Genomic DNA, 18,848 nt, shown 5'->3' with positions numbered 1-18,848 from the left:
ACACGCCCCACTATCTACTATCCTACTCCAGGGTTGCTAAGGGAATTGTTCGCAACGATGAGTGGGCGCGTAGACACTATTATTCCATACATCGTCCATGGCATGCCGGCACAACTACCTACCTAACAGATTTCCTAAGTCCTCATATTGTCACGCGTACTGCAGACAGAGCGGCTGCGTACGAAGTAGCATGCTCTTACCGGACACCGCCTGCTAGACTCCTTGAGAGTACCTGATTGGTCAAGTCTTGAACAAGAGTCACGGCTAGAACCAAAGTCCTCTGCGACAACAACAATGGTATGTATCGAATTAATCAGGTAATTAATTACTCTCTTACTCTCCGCTCAATCTCTTGTGTCGAGATCACCTTACAAAACAAAATGATACTCTTGCTTAGTGCCAAGATCTCTATGCATGTCAGCATCCTCGTAAGGCCCGCAGAGCCACATTGCGTTGGTTGATGTTCGACGTTGGTTGTTAGGTTGATGCGAGTAAGATCCTAAGTTACATCGGCGTGGCATACCCCATTAGCTTACAGCTAGCATTTTCAACGCCTTTCCACTCGGCAGCTTCCGGTCGTTCCCCTCCAAGCCGATTGCATCTCACCACTGTCTCATCACAGGTATCCCTCGAAAAAAATCACTTTCTCCTCTCGTGATTCTGTCACCCTCGCGACCTTTTCCGCCAGCGCAGACCAAAATCACAATGTACGTAAGCAAACGCCAAGTGGGCCCCCTCGACACGGACCCTTCTCGCTAACCCAACCGGGATATTCTCCCACTTCAGGGCCGCCACGTTCAGTCCTACGCCCTACCAAGAAGGGAGGCTACTGGATCTCCAAGTGTGCAAAAGCTACTCCCCCAACCTGCCGTCCCGCATTACCGCCACCATCAGCAGAGTAATCTCCATGACCATGTCCGTTGTACTGGATGTCACCTTCCAGACCCGTCAGGGCCCGCCTGTCCACCGTGTACTCAAGCTCTACGACCGTCGATTTGGCTCCTGCCTACGTGAAGTTCGCAAGGACAGGGCCGCGCCGCATACACAGGAAAACGAAGCAGCGTTTGAGGCCTTTGTCAGGCGAGGAATGATGCCCGGGTTCCTCCGCCATCGAAAGGAAAGAAACGAGACCGAGACGCTCCCCGTCAGGGCTCGGGAGTTCCTTGACGAGCCCAATCGCACCGAAGGTCTTGCCAAGTACGAGGCCGCGCTCTGGCAAGACTGTATCGAGCACTTTGAATGCGAGACCAAGGCCTATCACCGACTCACCGATCTCCAAGGCACGTTGGTCCCGCGTATCCACGCCCATGTAAGTCTGTTGCCCACCAAGCTCGCGACCATCATACCACAGGAAATAGCGCCCTACTTTGAAGTGAGAGGTATCCTTCTGGAACGGATCGACGGATATTGTCTAGAAAACCTAACGCTCGGCCCCCTACCACAAAACCTAAGGACGTGGCAGCACATCATCCAGTTGGCCGTTGATGCAGCGTATGAGATCAACAAGCGCGGCGTCATCATGGAAGACTGTGCGCCGCGCAACGTGGTCGTGGACAGGCAGTCGCAGACACCGCGTATCGTCGATCTGGCACAGTGCATCTTCCGGGATGAGATGGTGAGCGAATGGTACCAGTGGGGGTGGCATGAGGACGAGGATTGGGATCCGGATGTCGAGTATTGGGAGCAAGTGAGTACTACGAATAACCCAGGGGCGATTGGGGCGGTTATGGCGAATCGTGTACAGAGGAAGACGGGTGTGAAGCTGGATTTCAGGTATCCGGACTGGAGTGGGATTATTGCTAAGATAAGACGGAGAAAAGAGGAGGCAGCCGCAGTAGAACGGAAAACCCCTAGACGCTAAGGGCGTTGAGACAGTGAAGCAATAATACGACTGAATGTTTCGTCTGCCGAATCATCTCGATATAACATTCATACACTTTCCAAACACCCACGATAGTATACACCACCCCTCTCTTCAACCCCCCCCTTAATGCCCCTCCCCACGAACCAACCCCCCCTTCAACCACTCGGGCACAAAAGCTTGATCCTAACCTTCTTCCCCTCCTCTCCTTCACCTACCCCCACAACAAACTCATCTCCCTCCCCAAACCCGCCCGCGCCCGAACTCGCCTCCCCCGGCAGCACCACATCAGTCATGATCTCCAACCGGCACAGCGCGAGCCCGACATTCCCCACCCTGCTCAACCACTTCCCGGCACTCCGCCCCTTCTTGCCCCCCGGCGCCCGTCCGATACTCGCCTCGCGGGGGATCTGCTCGGCCGTCACACCATCCTCAATCTCAGGCCGATACCCCGCCACTAAAGCCCCCGGCGGGGTCGCAGTTTGGGTGTCCGGGTAGAGCACACACAACGGCTGGAGTCGGGTTCTCGAGGACTTCGTCAAGGGCAAAGGTATGATGGCACCATCTCCTCTCCCATTCCAAGCAGATTCATTGGGAGGAAGACTGCGCATCACAGCACGCATACTTTGCCTTGTGTTGGCTTCCGGTCTCTGCCCCGGATTTGGCCACCCGGCTAGAGCGCGCGGAATCGTCTTCATCCAAACGTTGAGCAACTATGAATAGTGCTGATGGTGCCGCTGGAAGGTTTTTCTCGGTGGTGTCACGGTGTAGGTTTAGGTAAAGGCCAATCCTCTCTATAGCAGCTTTGCAGATTCCCGACCTACTCGAGAGGGTAATAGTAATGGTGATGCCAAGCTTTTGAGACAGATATCGGGGCATGAGGCTGGTGATATCCTCAATGATTCGGAACGCATGCTAGAAATACCGCGCATGTTGACTTCCCTGTAGCTCAGGTTGCCAACATCTCAACCCTCACCAGCGCACGGGCAAGGATGTTGTCCTTCTTTTTCAGTTTGCCCGAGCCTAAACACACGGCACTGGACACATCATAGCAGGGGATCGAGTCGTTCTGCATTCGTCTTGAGGATTTCAACCTAGTAGGAAAACGTGATCCCAGTGAACGCCCGCTATACATGTACACAGGGCTCTCTGCCCTCCCGCTTCTCGACAGCCATTCGACACACTTGAATCAGTGCTTCGCGGCGCCGCCCGAATTCTTCTCGCCCGCCTGCGCCTCCTCCACAAACTTCCTGTTGTCGTGTCAGATAAATGACCCCATCACGAATGAGTCAAAGGGATATAAGCGCACTTGATGAAATCGGCCTCGTCGGAGCTGGAAGCATTGATGGGGGGGGAGGCGGGTTGCGCCTTGCTGCCACCACCAAATGCGGTGTAGGAGCCCGCAAACAGCGTGCCGAGGACGCCCATCGCCAGCTGCAGCGGTTCGCAATGTTAGCTACTCCGTGTTGCATCTCAATGGAGCCGGGCAGGACATGGTCCGAGGTATTTGAGTAGACCGAAAGCTTGGGAGCTTCAATCTGGGGGGTGGGGGGGGGGGAACTGACGTAGTGCGAGCCAACGTTCGCGCCAAAGATCTTGTATGTCTGCACCATTTTGGCGGAGAGGGCGGATGAGTTTCGCGATGTGGTGGTGGAAGTCCTGGTCGTGAAGCTGTCGGAAGGACGCGGAGTTTGGCGATTGCAAAGCTAAAAACGTCGCAGGGACGTCAGGTCCGTCCCTGAATACCCGAGATTTTGCCAGGAACCGGATGAAGTATGCGCACGGGCCATTCGCATCAGAGGCCCGGCCCCACATCAGAACAAGGGGTAATTTGAGCGGCATATTGCTTATCAGCGGTGGAGATAGCAACCAGAACGACGTCACTGATTGTGAGAACTGCAGAGGCGAGACGCTTCAGGCTTAGACTGGTTTCTCTCGATGATTTGCAAGCTTGATCTCCCAAGAAACTGCAGATTGTTAGACAAGCTCATAAACAACTACTGGCGTCTTTAGTTCTGTCATACGCCGAGGTTCGACCACCGGACCTAATTCGAACGTTTTCCGATTGTTCCCGACTTGAACGAAAGGCCTACGGATAGTGAGGGAAGAATATCTGACGACTTTTCGGTTCTCACCTGCAAACACCAAGCTGATGTAGCAGCTTATCCTTCTACAACTGTCGTTACACCATGTGGCCCTTCAGCAGCAGCTCCGAGAAGCCGACGGCTCCGTCAAGCGCGCAAAATGAATCCACCGCCTCAGCGCAGTCCCAAAGCGCGGCAGACCACCTGAAGAAGGCGGACGCCGACATCGACCCTAAGAATCTCCCTGAGAAGCAGAAGCTGCCACCGAGGCTCCAGCGGCTTTTGGACAAGTCCGCAAAAGAAGAAAATCTGTTCGACGAGCTAGTCGAGGGCTAGTACGTCCCGCCGCCCGCCTTCTCATGTCCAAAAATGAAACCAGTCCTAACCGACATGCGTATAACCAAACAGCGTGCCACCGTCCACCGACTCCAACGTTCGCTATGCCGCCTACGCAGCCCGCTTCCGCACCATCCTCCTCTCCGCCCACCGCTACGTGGCCTACACGTCGGACATTGGCGAGTCCTTCAGGCCCGTGGCGCACCCCTGGCTGGTGCGCTCCGCGTACGGCGTCTCGTGGGCCTACATCCTCGGCGACGTCAGCTATGAAGGCTACAAGGCGTACCTGCACAACCAGCGGGTCCTGAACCCGCAGCTCGAGCTGACCACGCGCCAGCAGCAGATCCTCGGGCTGGACGATGACGGAGCAGCACCCAGGCCGGCCGCCCCGCCCGGCGTCATCCCCCCCCTGGAGGACTACAGGACGGTGATGCTGCAGCGCGGCATCTTCCAGAGCATCGCGAGCATGGGGTTGCCGGCGTTTACCATCCACAGCGTGGTGAAGTATAGCGGACGCGCCATGAAGGACGTCAAGAATGCGAAGCTGAGGACGTGGGCCCCGATTGGTTTGGGCCTCTCGGTCGTGCCGTTCCTGCCGGCCATGTTCGACAAGCCGGTCGAGAATGCGGTCGAGTGGGCGTTCCACAAGGGGTTCGAGACCTTTGGCGGCCCTCAGGCCGTGGGGAACGCGCCGCTCATCGGGAGGGAAAAACGGCTGAGTGAGAGGCCGAAAGAAAAGAGGGAGTGAGATTACCGGGCATTTGATGGCGACAATCTCTGCTCTGAGTTTGTTGTGTTATATATATAGTACGCAACCCCCGCTCTAGAGTCACTGCTTGATGAAGGTGTTTTGGAACGGCAGACGGCATGTAGCATGAACAACTATTAGGGTCACTTGATGAGAGGGTATTATAATTCCTCCTATCAGATGCCAAAAAAAAAATCAACAAGAAATTTAAAAAAATCAAACTATCCCATGACCCAACTTGTCATATTGCAGTGGCCCCTTTATATCATAAAACCTGTCTATCCGCAAACGCCAAGCGCTGAGCTCCCCCAAAACGCTATGCTGAACAACACCGCCGTAAGAAGTCTCTTGGTCATGCCTCGATCAGATCCGGCGGCGGCCCAACACCCCTCAACAAGACAACGGTGTTGCCGCTCTGCAACACGTCGCCCAACTTCTCGTTGAAGTCTAGCAACCGCCCTCCTTCGACATGGAACACCCGTAACTTGTCCTCCTCCGAGCTCGACTGGTTGTTGACATTCGGCACCTGCAAACTCCGCGCCGCAGCATCCAGCATCTTGCCAACCACCCAATCCTGCGAGTAGAAGAACTCGCCCTTCGGAATCTTGGCCCTGGCGGTCGCCGCCTCGGCCTCGACGTACAGGTATATCCTCTTCTCGGGCGCAATCTTGGCGTCCCCCTTGGCCGTCTTCTTGAGATTGTTGACCGCGACCATCTGCGCGACCTTGGGCTTCGAGCTCGTCGACGCGAGAGACATCTTGGCCTGCTGCTTCTTGGCCTGGCCCCACAGGCGGAAGCGCTCCAGCGCGCTCCTGGCCCCCTCGGCGACGGCGGCGGCCTGGGCCGCGCCGGCGGCGCGGGCCCCGATCGGCGTCTTGCTGCTGCAGTCGTGCTCCTCGCGCAGCCGGTGCTTGAGGCAGTAGTCGCGGTTGCAGCCGGGGCAGGGCACGCCCGGCGCGAGCGGCGTGCCGATGACGGCGCTGCAGCTGTCGTCGGCGCACACCTTCTTCCGGCCCACCGGGTCGCGCATGGGCTTGCCCTGGCCCAGCGACGGCCTAGCCAGTTCCTGCTCGCGCCGGCGCGCCGCCCACGCCCCCGGGTTCGTGCATTCGTGGCTGTCTTCGGTGCGGTGCTCGAGGCAGAACGTCTTGTTGCAGCTCTGGCATCGGAACGGGAGGAAGTCGAGCTGGTTGCAGTAGCTGTACTGGCAGTGGGAGCCTACCAGGCTCGCGTCGGTGCCGCGGCTGTCGACTGCGGCGGCGGACATTTGAACGTACGAGGTCTCGTCAGACTTGTTCGGGTTTGGAGAAGCCATGGTTGCGGGGCTGGCCCGGGGGGGGGGGGGGCTGCTGTTCGGTTTAAGTAAGTTACGGTAGAGCAGGACTAGGCGGCATCGGGTCACGTAATTGGAGGCGCGCCCCCGGTTGAGGAATCTTTCCACGGGGGTCGCTGACCAAGCAAGTGGGTTGAGAAGATGACGAGGTTTGGTTGCCTAGCCCCCCTTCGCAGCTGTTGTTGTGTCAGTAGTGTAGTTTCAGGGTCACTGGAACGATCTCGAAGGGACCGGACCCGACAGCTTGGCGAGATCAGCGGGGCAACCACGGCAGGGGAGCGCTAGGCGCCGATCCCCAGCTCCTCAGTTAGTGGTCTTGGCATCTGGGGCAAGAAAGCGCGGCAGGCAAACCTTGGCCGCCCCCGGCCATTCCGACAACCTCTACGTTCTCTCAGACTTTCAACATGTCTCGCGACAGCGAACCGCTTTCAGATCGATATGCCTCCCTATGTTCCGCGCAAAAGAATACGTGACGATACACCGCCCACTCAAAATGAATCGAAACCGAACCAGGGTCGCGAGACAAAAACTGCCATAGCTCCGCCGCGCAAGTCAACCCTTTTCGATGACCTTGATGCAAGCTCGACTCCGCGGTCCTCAACCCGAAATGGGTCGTCAGTTTTGAAGATAGACGACAGTGAGGATGACGAAAGCCCACTGTCGTCGCTGTCCGATGCCGAATTTGAGGATATTCCAGCCCCAAAGCGACATAAGGTCGGAGCGCCTAACGATAAAGAGGATAAAGACGAGGAGGAGGAGGACGACGACGAAGACGAAGACATTGAGTTTGAAGATGTCAAAACACCGCACGCGGCCTTGAAAGACGTACCAACGCCCTCTGGCGACCTCGAATTAACCTTGATTAGGGACACGAGGATATCGCTGGCGAATGCGTTGGGGAAGAAAGGCCCGTCCAAGTTGGAACGCAAGATCCGCATTGCCACGCACTGCGTTCACGTTCAATTCCTCCTTTGGCATAACGCCATCCGCAACTCATGGCTGTGTGATCCCATCGTGCAAGGGATCCTGTTGTCACATCTCCCTCCACGACTGTGGGCGGAGGTGGATAGGTGGAAGGTGGCCAGTGGCCTGGAAGTCCCCGAGGAATCACCCAGAAGCGGCAGGATACAACAGGACGTCAAGGGAAAGGGGAAAGCACAGCTCCGGAAATCCAGGGACTGGAGCGAGGCATCCCAGCGCTTGGAAAAGGGCGCCGTGGATATGAGCCACGGTGACCCCCTGTTCAGACTGATGAAGTATCTCGCCTCCTGGTGGAAGCAGCGATTCCGTATCACTGCACCTGGGTTGCGGAAGTGGGGCTACATGTCTCTGGAGCGGCTTGACCGGCTGACCAAGGCCTTCAAGCAAGAGGGGCATGACCAGGAGAGGTTTGGGGAGCGAATCCGGAACTTGGATGAGTTTCGAATTTGTGCCCAAGAATGTGCCGGCAGCCGTGACGTGGGCGCTCAGCTGTTCACGGCTCTTCTCAGGGCGTTGGGTCTGGAGGCTCGCCTCGTTGCTAATCTTCAGCCGCTGGGCTTTGGCTGGACCAAACTGGAGGAGGCGGATCCTGAGAAGGAAGGATTCAGCTTTGGGCAAACTGCACAAAAAGATTCAGAAGAGGTCGTCCGGAAAGGGACAGCCGCTCCGAAGCCTCGTTCAACAAGGAGGGCGAAAAGTGCTGTGCCCACTCGAAAATCGAGACGCAACAAGCAAGCAGAGATGGAGGAGCCATCTGATTCTGAGTTAGCTGTTGACAACAGCGATGACGACCTTGCGATTGAGCTTCCACAAGCGCCACCGAAACGGGGGAAGGTTTACGATGCGGATCTAGAGTTTCCTCACTACTGGACCGAAGTTCTCTCCCCGGTGACGAACAAGTACCTTCCAGTTGATCCCATTGTCAAGTCTGTGATTGCTACAAACCGAGAGCTCGTCGAATCGCTGGAGCCTCGTGGCGGGAAGGCAGACAAGGCTAAGCAGGCCATGGCATACGTTGTTGGGCACTCTCGGGACGGAACGGCCAAGGACGTCACAATTCGCTATCTCAAGCGGCAGATGCTGCCCGGCCGGACGAAGGGGATGCGTATCCCGACCGAAAAGGTACCTGTGTACAACCGGCACGGTAAAGTTAAGCGGTATGACCAGTTCGACTGGTTCAAGTCCGTCATGAGGGGCTATGCCAGGGGTGGACCGAAGCACCCCGTCACAGAAGCCGACCAGGTCGAAGACGCCAGTGACCTCAAGCCCGTCAAGCACGAGAAGAAAGAGGTCAAAGACGGCGAAGAGACCCTCCAGTACTACAAACAATCCAAGGAATTCGTCCTCGCGCGCCACCTCAAACGCGAGGAAGCCCTCCTGCCCACCGCCAAGCCCGTCAAGATATTCAAAAACAAGGGCAAGGCGGGGGAAGAAGAACCTGTGTACTTGCGAAAGGACGTGGTGCAGGTGAAAAGCGCCGAGACCTGGCACAAGCAGGGCCGCGCGCCGAAGCCGGGCGAGCAGCCGCTCAAGCGAGTACCCTACCGGGCGGCGACGACCAACAGGCAGCGCGAGATTGCCGAGGCAGAGGCGGCGACGGGCGAGAAGGTGCTCCAGGGCTTGTACAGCTTCGACCAGACCGACTGGATCATCCCGCCGCCCATCCGAGACGGCATCATCCCCAAGAACGAGTACGGCAACATTGACTTGTTTGTCGAGCACATGTGCCCCCAGGGCGCCGTGCACGTGCCCTACCGCGGCGCCTTGCGCGTGGCCAAGAGGCTAGGGATCGACTTCGCCGAAGCCGTAGTGGATTTCGAGTTTGGCCACCGCATGGCCGTGCCGGTCATTCAGGGAATCGTAATTGCCGAGGAGCATTATGACGCGGTGATGGAGGAGCTGGCCAAGGACGAGGCGGAGAAGAAGAGGAAGGAAGATGAGAAGAGGCGGAAGGCGGCGCTGAGCATGTGGAGACGGTTTCTCATGGGGCTGCGGATCGTGGAGAGGATCAAACAGGACTACGGCCAGGTCGAGGTTAGCGCGGATGCCGCAGGGCCAGGCGGCGGCGGAGAGGCCAAGGGCGAGGAGACGCGAGATGTTGATGCCGGTACGGGGTTAGAGGACGAGGACATGGGCGGAGGGTTCCTGCCGGAAGGTTATGAAGATGCAGAAGAGAAGACGACAAGTCTGACCTCGGGCTTCTTCCCTGTGGTCGATGAAGAGGAGGGCACAGGAAGCGAAGAGGGTGGGCTGGAGATTGACCATGGGGAAGGCGCTCGAGAGCCGGCAGCTGAACCGAGCACATCGGTCATGAGCACAAGGCCGAAGCGGAAGGCAGTTTCCAAAGCGCAGGCAACGCGTCGTCGAAGGCGGCCGAATATCCCATCGAGCTCCGAGGAGGAGCAAGACGAGGAAATCGATTCTCAGAGCTCGGACGACGAGTAAAGCTGTCGCTGCATGGCCTGAGACCGAAGAAGCGGCGTCTGTCATGTCTAGTTGACGCTGTCCGCCGGGGTGGGTGGCTAGAAGTTGGCATGTGCTGTGGTGGATGAACAAACTGCCTGTCCGTTGACAGCAGCTTTTGTTCCTGGCTGTCACAACCGGGCGTTGTAATGCGCGGATTCCCCGCTTTACTAGCGGCGCACAATCATGACCGAGTTCATCCACGCAGAGCGATACGAACAATGCGAACTGAGCCTGCGTATTCGAGAGCCTGTTTTTGATTGGGGACCATGTATGTGGTGGTGATTGCAGTGACGATGAGTACCTGTTCCTCACATGGTACTGTCTCGGGAAAGGAGCGGATTCGATGCCTTGTCACGATTTGGTGAGACGTTCAGGACCGGAATTGGCCCCTTTAAATTCCGCCCTCTTCCAGCATCCAAGACCGCTCGCCTGCCTTCGTGGACTGTACTATATATCGCTAGCAGCACAGTAAGTTTGCCAAGATTGGCCACAACTCAACTAACTGCATTGGTTGGCATGCGAACGACCACTGAATGGCCAGCCGGGTGCCTCCTCCCCGCCTTGAAAGGTACTCCGGCTGTCGACCAGCAGTATAGGCATTCAGGCACGTGCGTTTACTTCGGAAGCTGACTGAAAAGCATGGAGGCAGCCTTGTTGGCGCTGGCTGTCTCTTTTTGAGGCCCGCTGTTACAGTATTTGACTGCCAGTGGGTCAGATCTGGCTGACCCACCAACAGGGATGACGAGCCAGGGTCAACTTGTATTTAGACAGCTTCTCTGAGTGCCTCTGGCACTTAGAAAAATCAACGCTTTTATCACCTACTTCTGCAGACCCTACCAGTTGGTCCAGGAGTGCCGCCCACGGCGCGAATACCGCTGTGGTGTCGTACCTGTTTGCAGCCTTTCTGAGCTGTACTGATTTGCAGCCACCGAGCTGTAGCACCCGCCTCGGTCTTTCTGCACGCTTCTCGATTACTTTTGGATGTTCACTGACTCTACCTTGTCTCTATTCTTGTCCTGGGAGAACTTCTGCCACTTTTGGCTCACAACTATTAATTACCCCATCGCAACTATCCCAGCTTGCGCAGGCTGTGTGCTCGTTCTCTCGGTGACCGCCGCCATCTTTCTTTTCTTCCGAATTCTTCGTTCATTCCCACACACTTGCAACACCTTCGTTCCCACTCGACGAGTTCGCGATGGTGTACGCAAATGAAGTCGTCTTCTCCGACTCGCCTACTCCCCTACCATCGCCCTCACCGCTCTCGCTACCTCAACCGGACTATTTTGACGATCTCGTCATTGATGACTACTTTCCTCAGTTTGTCCCGTATGTCTTCTTTCCTTTTTTTCATCCTAATCTGATTCTTGCACGGCATGGCGCGGACGCAGTTTCACGGCGCTTGCCGGTAACCGCATGGCAGAACTATCGACTACCAACACAGGCTGCCCGGGGCTTGGCATCTGCATAGATGATTGGGTCTCACCATGCGCCTATATCTCAGACGGAATCTACCCAAGTCATCGGATGTCGTGGTGTTGGTCGGTCTTTGGGTGTGTCGTGTGGTGAATTTCATGCCTTGTTAGATTCTTCGGTGTCTGGCCATTTCTGCGGCCTTCGTCTCAGCTTTGAAGAAGACACGAGACTTTCGGGTCCCCCGTTGTTCTCCTTGCTTTACGAACAGATGCCTTGTTTCGACCGGCTTGAAAATCAAAGGAAGCAAAAAGAAATCAAGCATCAACATACTGCTAGCACCCTTGATGCTAGTTGACTGTTGAAAAACTAATTCTAAACACTGTCCTAGCCATACTGATATTTGCTACAGAGAACGATCGCCTGCAATGTCCCCCATCCTTCGGCCCACTCCGGGGCCAGACGCTGAGCAAGATGGGACATCAAGATGCGAGGAGATTGTCTTGGACTGTTTTCCGGACATCTGCCCAGATTATCTCAAGAGCCAGGTTTCCAAACATGAGGGCGACTCGCAAAGCCTCATAACTGAGCTTTTGGACAATTTGGAAAATGGGCAGTCATATCCGAAGCGGTCAAACTCCCTCAAGAGAAAACGACGAGAAGACGAGGACGAGGACGAGGAAGAGAAATTGCGCAAAAAGTTCGAGGGCGGAGATCCGAGGCTTGCTAGTAATGGCCCCGCATATGTCAGCCTTTATCTCAAGACAGCGTAAGTCGGCATGGCTTGATATCTCAGAAGCACTAGTTGTTCTATTATGTGCCTTCGGCTTTATGGTTGACCGTCAGACAGAAAATCCCTACTTAAAGCGTCTTTCCCTGAGCGATACGTCGACGATATCGAAAGCGCGTTCAAGGCGAACAACCAGCAGCTATATACCACATACCTCCTTCTCGACGAGGCATCTTGGAACCCGGAGGCGAGACCTATGAGAATCAAGAGGGTCGTTTCCAGGCAACCTCATCCAGAAGAAGCCTTACGTACCGGCAATCATGAGCCAGCAGAGCTTGACGCGCTAGAGGCGTTCGACGCAGCCCGTGCCATCTGTGCCGCGAAGGCTCAGGCACGCAAGTCCAAAGAGGCAGAAGAGAGGCGAAAAACACAAGAAGAGGAGGAGAATCTGCAGCGCGCCAGAGCCGATGGAACCGTCGCAGAATGCGGCTGTTGCTACGATGAGCTGGCCTTGAACAGAATGGTTCACTGTGACGGGGAAAACACCCATTGGTTCTGCCGGCCTTGCGCCCGAAAGATGGCCGAGCATGCAATCGGTCTCTCCAAGCATCGCCTTGGCTGCATGTCTGTGGAGGGATGCGATGGCACATTCTCCAAGGACCAGAAGGAGCTGTTCTTGGATGACAAGCTGACCACAGCCTTGGAGCTGATTGAGCAAGAGGAGGTCCTGCGCTTGGCAGGCATTGACGGGTTGGAACATTGCCCGTTCTGCCGGTTCGCGGCCGAGTATCCTTCTGTTGGGGAAAACAAAGAGTTCCGGTGCGAGAACCCAGAGTGCCGCCTGGTCAGTTGCCGCCTCTGTCGACGGCAGACGCATATACCCAAAACTTGCGAGGAAGCCGCCGAGGAGCGCGGTATCTCGGCCCGCCGCAGGATTGAAGAGGCCATGTCTGCTGCGCTGATCCGCAAGTGTAACAAGTGTCAGACTTCGCTCCCCGTCTTTCCTCGACGTTACTGATTATGAATAGGTGGCGCGGCCTTTATCAAGGAGAACGGCTGCAACAAGATGAGATGCACACGCGCCGGGTGTGGGAATGTACAGTGCTACGTCTGCTCAAAGTCGTGCGACTATTCCCACTTTGACGATCGGTCTCGAGGCGGGAAGAGAGGCAACTGCCCCTTGTTCGATGACGTCGAGCAGCGGCATCGAAACGAGGTCCGAGCAGCTGAGGAGTTGGCCCGAAAGCAAGTGGCTAGTGAGAATCCCGACTTGAACGAGGACCTGTTAAAGGTCAACTTCTCAGAGCAAGCTGAAAAAGACGATGAGCGGCGTAGAACCACAGGTCTGAGCCCCCGGCCGAGAGCCTTCCAACATGCCGTCATGCGTGAGAGGGTATTAGGGGCATGCCAGCACGATGATATAGCTGGTATGTTCTAAGACCAGTTTCCAGTCACGGCCTGTCCGGTCTGCGCGCAGTCTAGCTGATGTATTCCAACAGTGAATCCGGCTCCGCCCCCGTTCCCATTCGTACAGCATAATCAACCAGCGGTCTTTGCGCCATGGCAACCATTTGCCCAAGTGCTCACCCCGCAGACAAATCTTGCAGCACCCGCCGGACAAGCTCAAGCTCAACAACCTCGGACTCAACAAGGACCGGCAGCGCAAATGGCCCAAGCCGGCGCTCTTCCCTTCTATGTGCCAAACTTCGCGAATCCCGTCGCACAACTAGGCATGCTGGGCGTTCCTGTTGCGCCGGTTGCTACAATGGCTCCAGCCAATGGTGCTGTTCCCTTGGTGCCCAATCCTGAGCAGAACGCTCGCCGAGCGCTTTCTGAGGGCCTGAAAGCCGCGTGGGAGGTTTACCGGAGAGTTACAGCTCATACCAGCACCGCTGCCAACACTGGAGCCTCCGGAAAATACGGTACTGGAATACCCACCACAGGAGTTTCCCGCGCCCTCTTTGGTGGTCTCGCGTCCCCAAACGCCTCCGCTCAGGGTCCAGCTAGTCAGGCTAGGTACCTTGCTCAGCCCATCATCCAGCCCGATCAGAACACTCAGGAACAGGGAATTATTCACAACGCTGCCGGGCCTCTGGCACAACAGTTTCCGTGGCCATTTGGCGGGTTTGATATGGCTCATGGGTTTCAGGGTGGGCACCCTCCACCGACGAGAGATCAAGGTGGCGCTTAATTACCGAGGCTGGCATCCGTCCTCTCAGAAGCTTTACACAGGCAAGTGAATGAACGGTTCGCCTATTTCGCTAACCTACCTATGACAGGGGGGGGGGTTCAACATGAATCTACAAGTTGCGGTGGAATGTAGCGGTTATATGTACGCCTCGGGGGTTTCCAGGTCCCTATTCAGCAAGGCCCGAGTTCAGCGGTCCCTTCAGCATTTTCATTCGGCTCTAACTTTCGGCGTTTTGGAGCTTGCGTTGATTTCCTTCACTGCGTTCGTCTCTTCTTTTAGCGGTGATATCAGCACGCACATTTTACGCTGGCAGACTCGGTCGGTCGGTCGGTGAGTGCTAAGATCGAGTCATGGGGTGAGCGTGCGTGGAGTTCTCGGTTACGGGCATTAGACTTATATCTTCCTGGCATAATCTCTGGTCGTCCTCGTCCATGTTCTCTTGGTCATGGGTAGGGTTAGGAAGGAGGGGTTGGGGGAGGGGGGAGGGGGGGATGGGGCGTTCGCATTCACACGTATTCGGCGGCCTAACTGGTAGGCCAAAGTTATAAGAGGATGCGACGGGTGGTAGGGTAATTAGCAACAGGGATCGCAGAGTCTCGCGCAGTGTGAGATTGACTGGAATTTTCACGATATAAATATGCAGATGACCTGTGATGATGGTGCAGTTCGTGGCGATATGTCGTATGCTATGATAAGCCACTGCTTGAACAAGGGCAGTCAGCGGCCGTGTGGGCTCCCTGAATCAGACTCAGGGGTCTGTATACACATTACATGCATGAAATGAACTACCATCGTAATCGTAATTAAGTCGATTCAACAATCCCCGTCCCGCCTCGCAGTGTCCGCGAGGTGAGTAGTAGCATAGTTTCAAGCAAAGAGTCAGTCAGCGACCCCGGCCAAACTTCTCATGCCACTTTCCCCTCGCCTTGGGCGCCGGCGTGGCCGTGTTGCCCTCCTCGGGCACGAGCTCGATGGTCTCGTGGAGGGTGGCGATGGCGTTCAATCCGACCGCTGCCGGAGGGCGCCCGTCGTCGGCACTCTCGCCGCCGCTGCTGGCGCTGGAGGGCGCCAACAGGATGAGGGCGTTGGAGGTATTTTTTTGGCGGAGAGAGTAGGTGCTGGACGGGGTCTTGAGGAGGGCAGCGGTCGGTGACGGGTGCAAGGTGAGACTGGTTGGTTTAATTTATCAAGAGTGTTAGTTCATTATGCATCCAATGGTAACGTTTTTGACCAAGTGGGGGGTTAGGGTAAAACTTGCGTGGGAGGGTCTTGGCTTTCGAGCAGCTCGAGCAGCTCGGGCGGCAGCTCCATGAGTTTGTATCCGGTCCCGTCCGGGGCGTGCGAAAGCGGGATGTTGCCTGTTTCTTGGGTTGACATGTTCTCTCCCTCGCGCGCTCTACTTCTCGTGTGTTGGGAGATGGAGCTTTGCTTGCGAGTCGGTGCCTCCAGCAGAGTATGTAGCTGATCATTTGAGAGGGACCACTCAGGTCGGTAACAGAGGGTTAGTGTAATATACGTATGTATGTATGTACATACAGTACATAGTTATGTACTGTACGGAGTACGGTATTGTATGTATGCACAACGCTGATGCAGATTGCCTTGCCAGATTGCAACACTACGCTTACCCGACATTTGTTACAATATCGGTCTCGCCTGTGCGCTCCCAAACTTGATCAACGGCAGAAAGACGACTAGGATTTGGGCTCCCTACTTAGAAAACGGGAATTAAGTATTAAGTAGTAAGCGAGTAACTGCAGCTCTTTTTTAAAGTCTCGGTTGACCATTGCGGATCAACAACCCATTGATTCTTGTCCTAAGATTGACTGCTGGCTATAGCAATGCTTGGTAGCAATGTCTGAGGGGGGCTTATATGGCGCCGTTAACAGTGATATACTAGACTTTTCCTTGCGCGTCATATTCTGTACTCCGATCACGATATCCCGCTTGCCCCAATTTCTCACACTTCTTCCACAGCGTATAAAGTACCCGATCCCCACCTGAAGAACCGCAGATGTGTTGGACACTCAATGATGCACTTCAGTGACCGACTTACCTACGCCTTTTATGTGCAACTCACGAAACTTGTGGGCATGACCTTGGCCTTAGAAAGGGGCGTCTCCAGGTTTTAGTCAATGCTCTGGTTCATCCTCATATCATCCTCTCAATCTCAACACGCTCTTTCCGAGGCCCGTTTCGAAGCGCAGGGGTGTTCTTAACGCCACAGACCACGTCTTCCACATCCGATTGCCGCAGTCTTCTCACAATGAGCAACCTACAATGGGCAGTTTCTTGGAACGGTCCGTATTCTCATCTGTAGTGTTGATACAATGCCTTCTGGGGAGGGCTTTTACACTCAAGGTTCTTAGAATGCCAACTCGGGTGAATTACGGTCCAAGTCGTGTGCTGCAAGCGGACAAGGGAGTTGGTACGGACTAATGGGAATACAAAGCCCCAAGGAAGCGAAGAAGCGCCGGAAGACCGCATCACGCACCCAAAACGACAACGGCTGGCCTGCAGGGTGACAAGCTTGCGCATCTAGCGGACTATACCTGGCCTTCTGACGAAGTTGTGGAACAGGACATGGCGTTCCTGATGACTGGGTCATGCATTACCAGATTCGAGGGATGTAGAAGTTTCAAGTACTTATATAAATTACATGTCAACTGCCTCGCAAGGAACCCCGTAGAGAATCTGCAGGGCAGTCGGTAAACACAGCAATCGGGATATATGTGGTACCTAGCAGAACTGACAGCAAATAATTGTTATCATGAGAGACTTCCATGACAGGACTGCATATGAGCAGACCAAAACCCCAGCCCCTGCCCGGGTAATATTCCAGGAATTTCTCAAAGTTCTCGGCCGCACAGAAGCCGAACAGCCCCTGATTTGGTACGTCAACACGACCACACTCCTCCTCCATCAATCACCCATACTAGCTAGCCCACTAGGAGAAAACACAGCTAATGCTAGTCGTCAGTCAAGAAGTGTGCATATGCGCTCAGTTCTGGCGGTACCAGCATTATCTCCTTCCCCTGTGGGACTGGGGGGTGACCAAAATAGTCTGCTACAACCTCGGATCTTTCAGGGACGTTCAAGAAGACGGCAGACCGTTCCCAGAGCACAACCAAAAGCACACATACCGGGACGCGATCCGGGACCGAGCCCTCCTGGCCGCCTGCAACGCCGCAGAGCTCAGCCGCCACGACCCGCTCCAGAGCCTGCTCCGGCACGTTGCCGCCATCGAGATGGCCTCGATGCTCAAGTTCTGCTCCTCCAGGCGCGGCATCGAACACCAGCTGATCAAGTACTACTTTAAGAAGCTGACCGCCATCCAGAATCTGACCTTACCGGCGGCAGCCACGGAAGAGGAAGAGGGAGAGGGAGAGAACAAGGGCGAAGTGGAAAGCGGAGAGGTAATAATGCTCGATGACAGGCTGCTCGAGAAGATCTCCAAGATGCCGCCAACCGCCGGGTACGCCGGGGACCGGGACCTGGTCGACGTCTCCGTGTACCTGTGGGACGACGAGTACACCAAGGAGGACCGGAACGCGCTGGGGCTTCTGCAGGGCGCGATGAGAGCAGCACACCTGCCGCCTCTCGAGGTGGTGGACTGCCGGGAGGTGCCGAGCGTGTGGGAGATCGTGGACGAGCATACGTTGTTGTATGCCGTGGATCCGAGTTCGGCGTTACTGGCGGGGGAATTGTTGTCGGGGAGACAACATGCTGCCAAACCGGCGGCGATGATATGGTGTGGTCGGACTCGCGACGAGGAGAGGTAAGATTGGCGGGCGTCACGGGGTGGGATGAGAAGGGCTTGTCTTGTGTTGTCAACAAAGAACGAGCGAGGGGCTGACCAAACAACAACAACAACAACAGCAGCAGCAGCAGTCGTGTCCTAGCCGGCGGTAGCGGCAATGTGTCGCCCTCGCCCTCGCCCTCGCCCTCGGGCAGCTACGAGGAGTTCAAACTGGATCGGCGAAGAGCACCGCATACGGTCGGGTCGGCGCACCTATATATTCGCAGGGACATCGTCGAGGCAGCAGAACGGGAGAGCATCGTTCCGCCATACCCCGTCACGTTCCCGCATGACTATCCGTACAAGCATGACAACTGGTATTTAGATGGCCTACAAAGACACGGCTCCGGGAGGGTTGTGAAGAGAAGCGAGACGGATGGCTGACCTAACTTGTGGCCCATCGAGCAGGCCTCTGGAGAGCTTTGCATTTCGTCGGTTTCCTCTTGCTCCCTGGCGTATGAATTGGCCCCAGGCGAGGATGAATACGGAATGCGGAGTAGAGGTTCAAATCCTATAATAGGTTCTTCAATCCATCGGATTAGCCAGAATTCGACCGTTCAAAGGATTCCCCGATCTCTTTGTTCCCTCCGTGTTCATTGCCTCGTATGCTCTCTTGGCCGAATCCCGTGAGTCGATGCGACTTTGGCTTTGTTGCTCAGTGTCTGGCTTCGGACGGAGACTTGCTCTCCTCCCAAATGCCCGTGTGACGTGCATACATGCATACACACTGTAGGGAACAGTACATATAACTATAATAATTACTGCTCCGTATGTATGTATGTAGCATACATGTATGTACATACATACATACATACAATACCTACAGATCCGTGCTCCTTCAGTAGGGCTGATAGCTGCAGGCCTAGTGTGGTGTGGGGCGATACGTCACCGCTGGGGGAGCCTAGCTTG

At 55.7% G+C, this 18,848-nt stretch overlaps 8 protein-coding genes across 8 annotated transcripts; 5 read left to right on the top strand and 3 right to left on the bottom strand.

The window, feature by feature from the left end:
• The first annotated feature begins 531 nt into the window (after positions 1 to 531).
• MYCTH_2310525 (uncharacterized protein) lies at positions 532 to 1,997 on the top strand. The gene is made up of 2 exons (XM_003666049.1): positions 532 to 707; positions 787 to 1,997. Coding segments are annotated over exons 1-2 (1,077 nt in total). The 5' UTR covers positions 532 to 705; the 3' UTR covers positions 1,862 to 1,997.
• Positions 1,998 to 2,773: 776 nt separating this feature from the next.
• On the bottom strand, positions 2,774 to 3,593 carry MYCTH_2310521 (uncharacterized protein). The gene is made up of 3 exons (XM_003666048.1): positions 3,427 to 3,593; positions 3,171 to 3,295; positions 2,774 to 3,111 (listed from the first exon to the last, which is right to left on the bottom strand). The coding sequence occupies exons 1-3, from the start codon at positions 3,472 to 3,474 to the stop codon at positions 3,051 to 3,053; spliced, it is 234 nt and encodes a 77-aa protein (XP_003666096.1). The 5' UTR covers positions 3,475 to 3,593; the 3' UTR covers positions 2,774 to 3,050.
• Positions 3,594 to 3,738: 145 nt separating this feature from the next.
• MYCTH_2310518 (uncharacterized protein) lies at positions 3,739 to 5,205 on the top strand. The gene is made up of 2 exons (XM_003666047.1): positions 3,739 to 4,280; positions 4,354 to 5,205. Exons 1-2 carry the CDS (start codon positions 4,051 to 4,053, stop codon positions 5,027 to 5,029), a joined length of 906 nt encoding a protein of 301 aa, XP_003666095.1. The 5' UTR covers positions 3,739 to 4,050; the 3' UTR covers positions 5,030 to 5,205.
• Positions 5,206 to 5,381: 176 nt separating this feature from the next.
• Positions 5,382 to 6,530, bottom strand: MYCTH_105197 (zinc finger-like protein; the record flags this gene model as incomplete). The annotated part of the gene is made up of 1 exon (XM_003666046.1): positions 5,382 to 6,530. The coding sequence occupies exon 1, from the start codon at positions 6,342 to 6,344 to the stop codon at positions 5,382 to 5,384; it is 963 nt and encodes a 320-aa protein (XP_003666094.1). The 5' UTR covers positions 6,345 to 6,530.
• Positions 6,531 to 6,726: 196 nt separating this feature from the next.
• MYCTH_2310516 (uncharacterized protein) lies at positions 6,727 to 9,955 on the top strand. The gene has a single exon (XM_003666045.1). It carries the CDS (start codon positions 6,801 to 6,803, stop codon positions 9,786 to 9,788), a length of 2,988 nt encoding a protein of 995 aa, XP_003666093.1. The 5' UTR covers positions 6,727 to 6,800; the 3' UTR covers positions 9,789 to 9,955.
• Positions 9,956 to 10,709: 754 nt separating this feature from the next.
• MYCTH_2310513 (uncharacterized protein) lies at positions 10,710 to 14,309 on the top strand. The gene is made up of 5 exons (XM_003666044.1): positions 10,710 to 11,135; positions 11,632 to 11,988; positions 12,070 to 12,929; positions 12,978 to 13,292; positions 13,449 to 14,309. The coding sequence occupies exons 1-5, from the start codon at positions 11,005 to 11,007 to the stop codon at positions 14,138 to 14,140; spliced, it is 2,355 nt and encodes a 784-aa protein (XP_003666092.1). The 5' UTR covers positions 10,710 to 11,004; the 3' UTR covers positions 14,141 to 14,309.
• A 317-nt stretch (positions 14,310 to 14,626) lies between these two features.
• On the bottom strand, positions 14,627 to 15,611 carry MYCTH_2310511 (uncharacterized protein). Its single transcript, XM_003666043.1, has 3 exons — positions 15,399 to 15,611; positions 14,912 to 15,309; positions 14,627 to 14,839 (listed from the first exon to the last, which is right to left on the bottom strand). Exons 1-2 carry the CDS (start codon positions 15,515 to 15,517, stop codon positions 15,024 to 15,026), a joined length of 405 nt encoding a protein of 134 aa, XP_003666091.1. The 5' UTR covers positions 15,518 to 15,611; the 3' UTR covers positions 14,627 to 14,839; positions 14,912 to 15,023.
• A 1,299-nt stretch (positions 15,612 to 16,910) lies between these two features.
• On the top strand, positions 16,911 to 18,323 carry MYCTH_2070514 (uncharacterized protein; the record flags this gene model as incomplete). Its single annotated transcript, XM_003666042.1, has 4 exons — positions 16,911 to 17,036; positions 17,121 to 17,202; positions 17,501 to 17,798; positions 18,023 to 18,323. 4 exons carry the CDS (start codon positions 16,911 to 16,913, stop codon positions 18,321 to 18,323), a joined length of 807 nt encoding a protein of 268 aa, XP_003666090.1.
• Between the last annotated feature and the right edge of the window lie 525 nt (positions 18,324 to 18,848).

Source organism: Thermothelomyces thermophilus, chromosome 6, assembly GCF_000226095.1.
Source record: "Thermothelomyces thermophilus ATCC 42464 chromosome 6, complete sequence".
NCBI lineage: Eukaryota > Fungi > Ascomycota > Sordariomycetes > Sordariales > Chaetomiaceae > Thermothelomyces > Thermothelomyces thermophilus.
The sequence above is the reverse complement of the archived record's forward strand: the minus strand, read 5'-3'. Positions and strand labels throughout refer to the sequence as shown.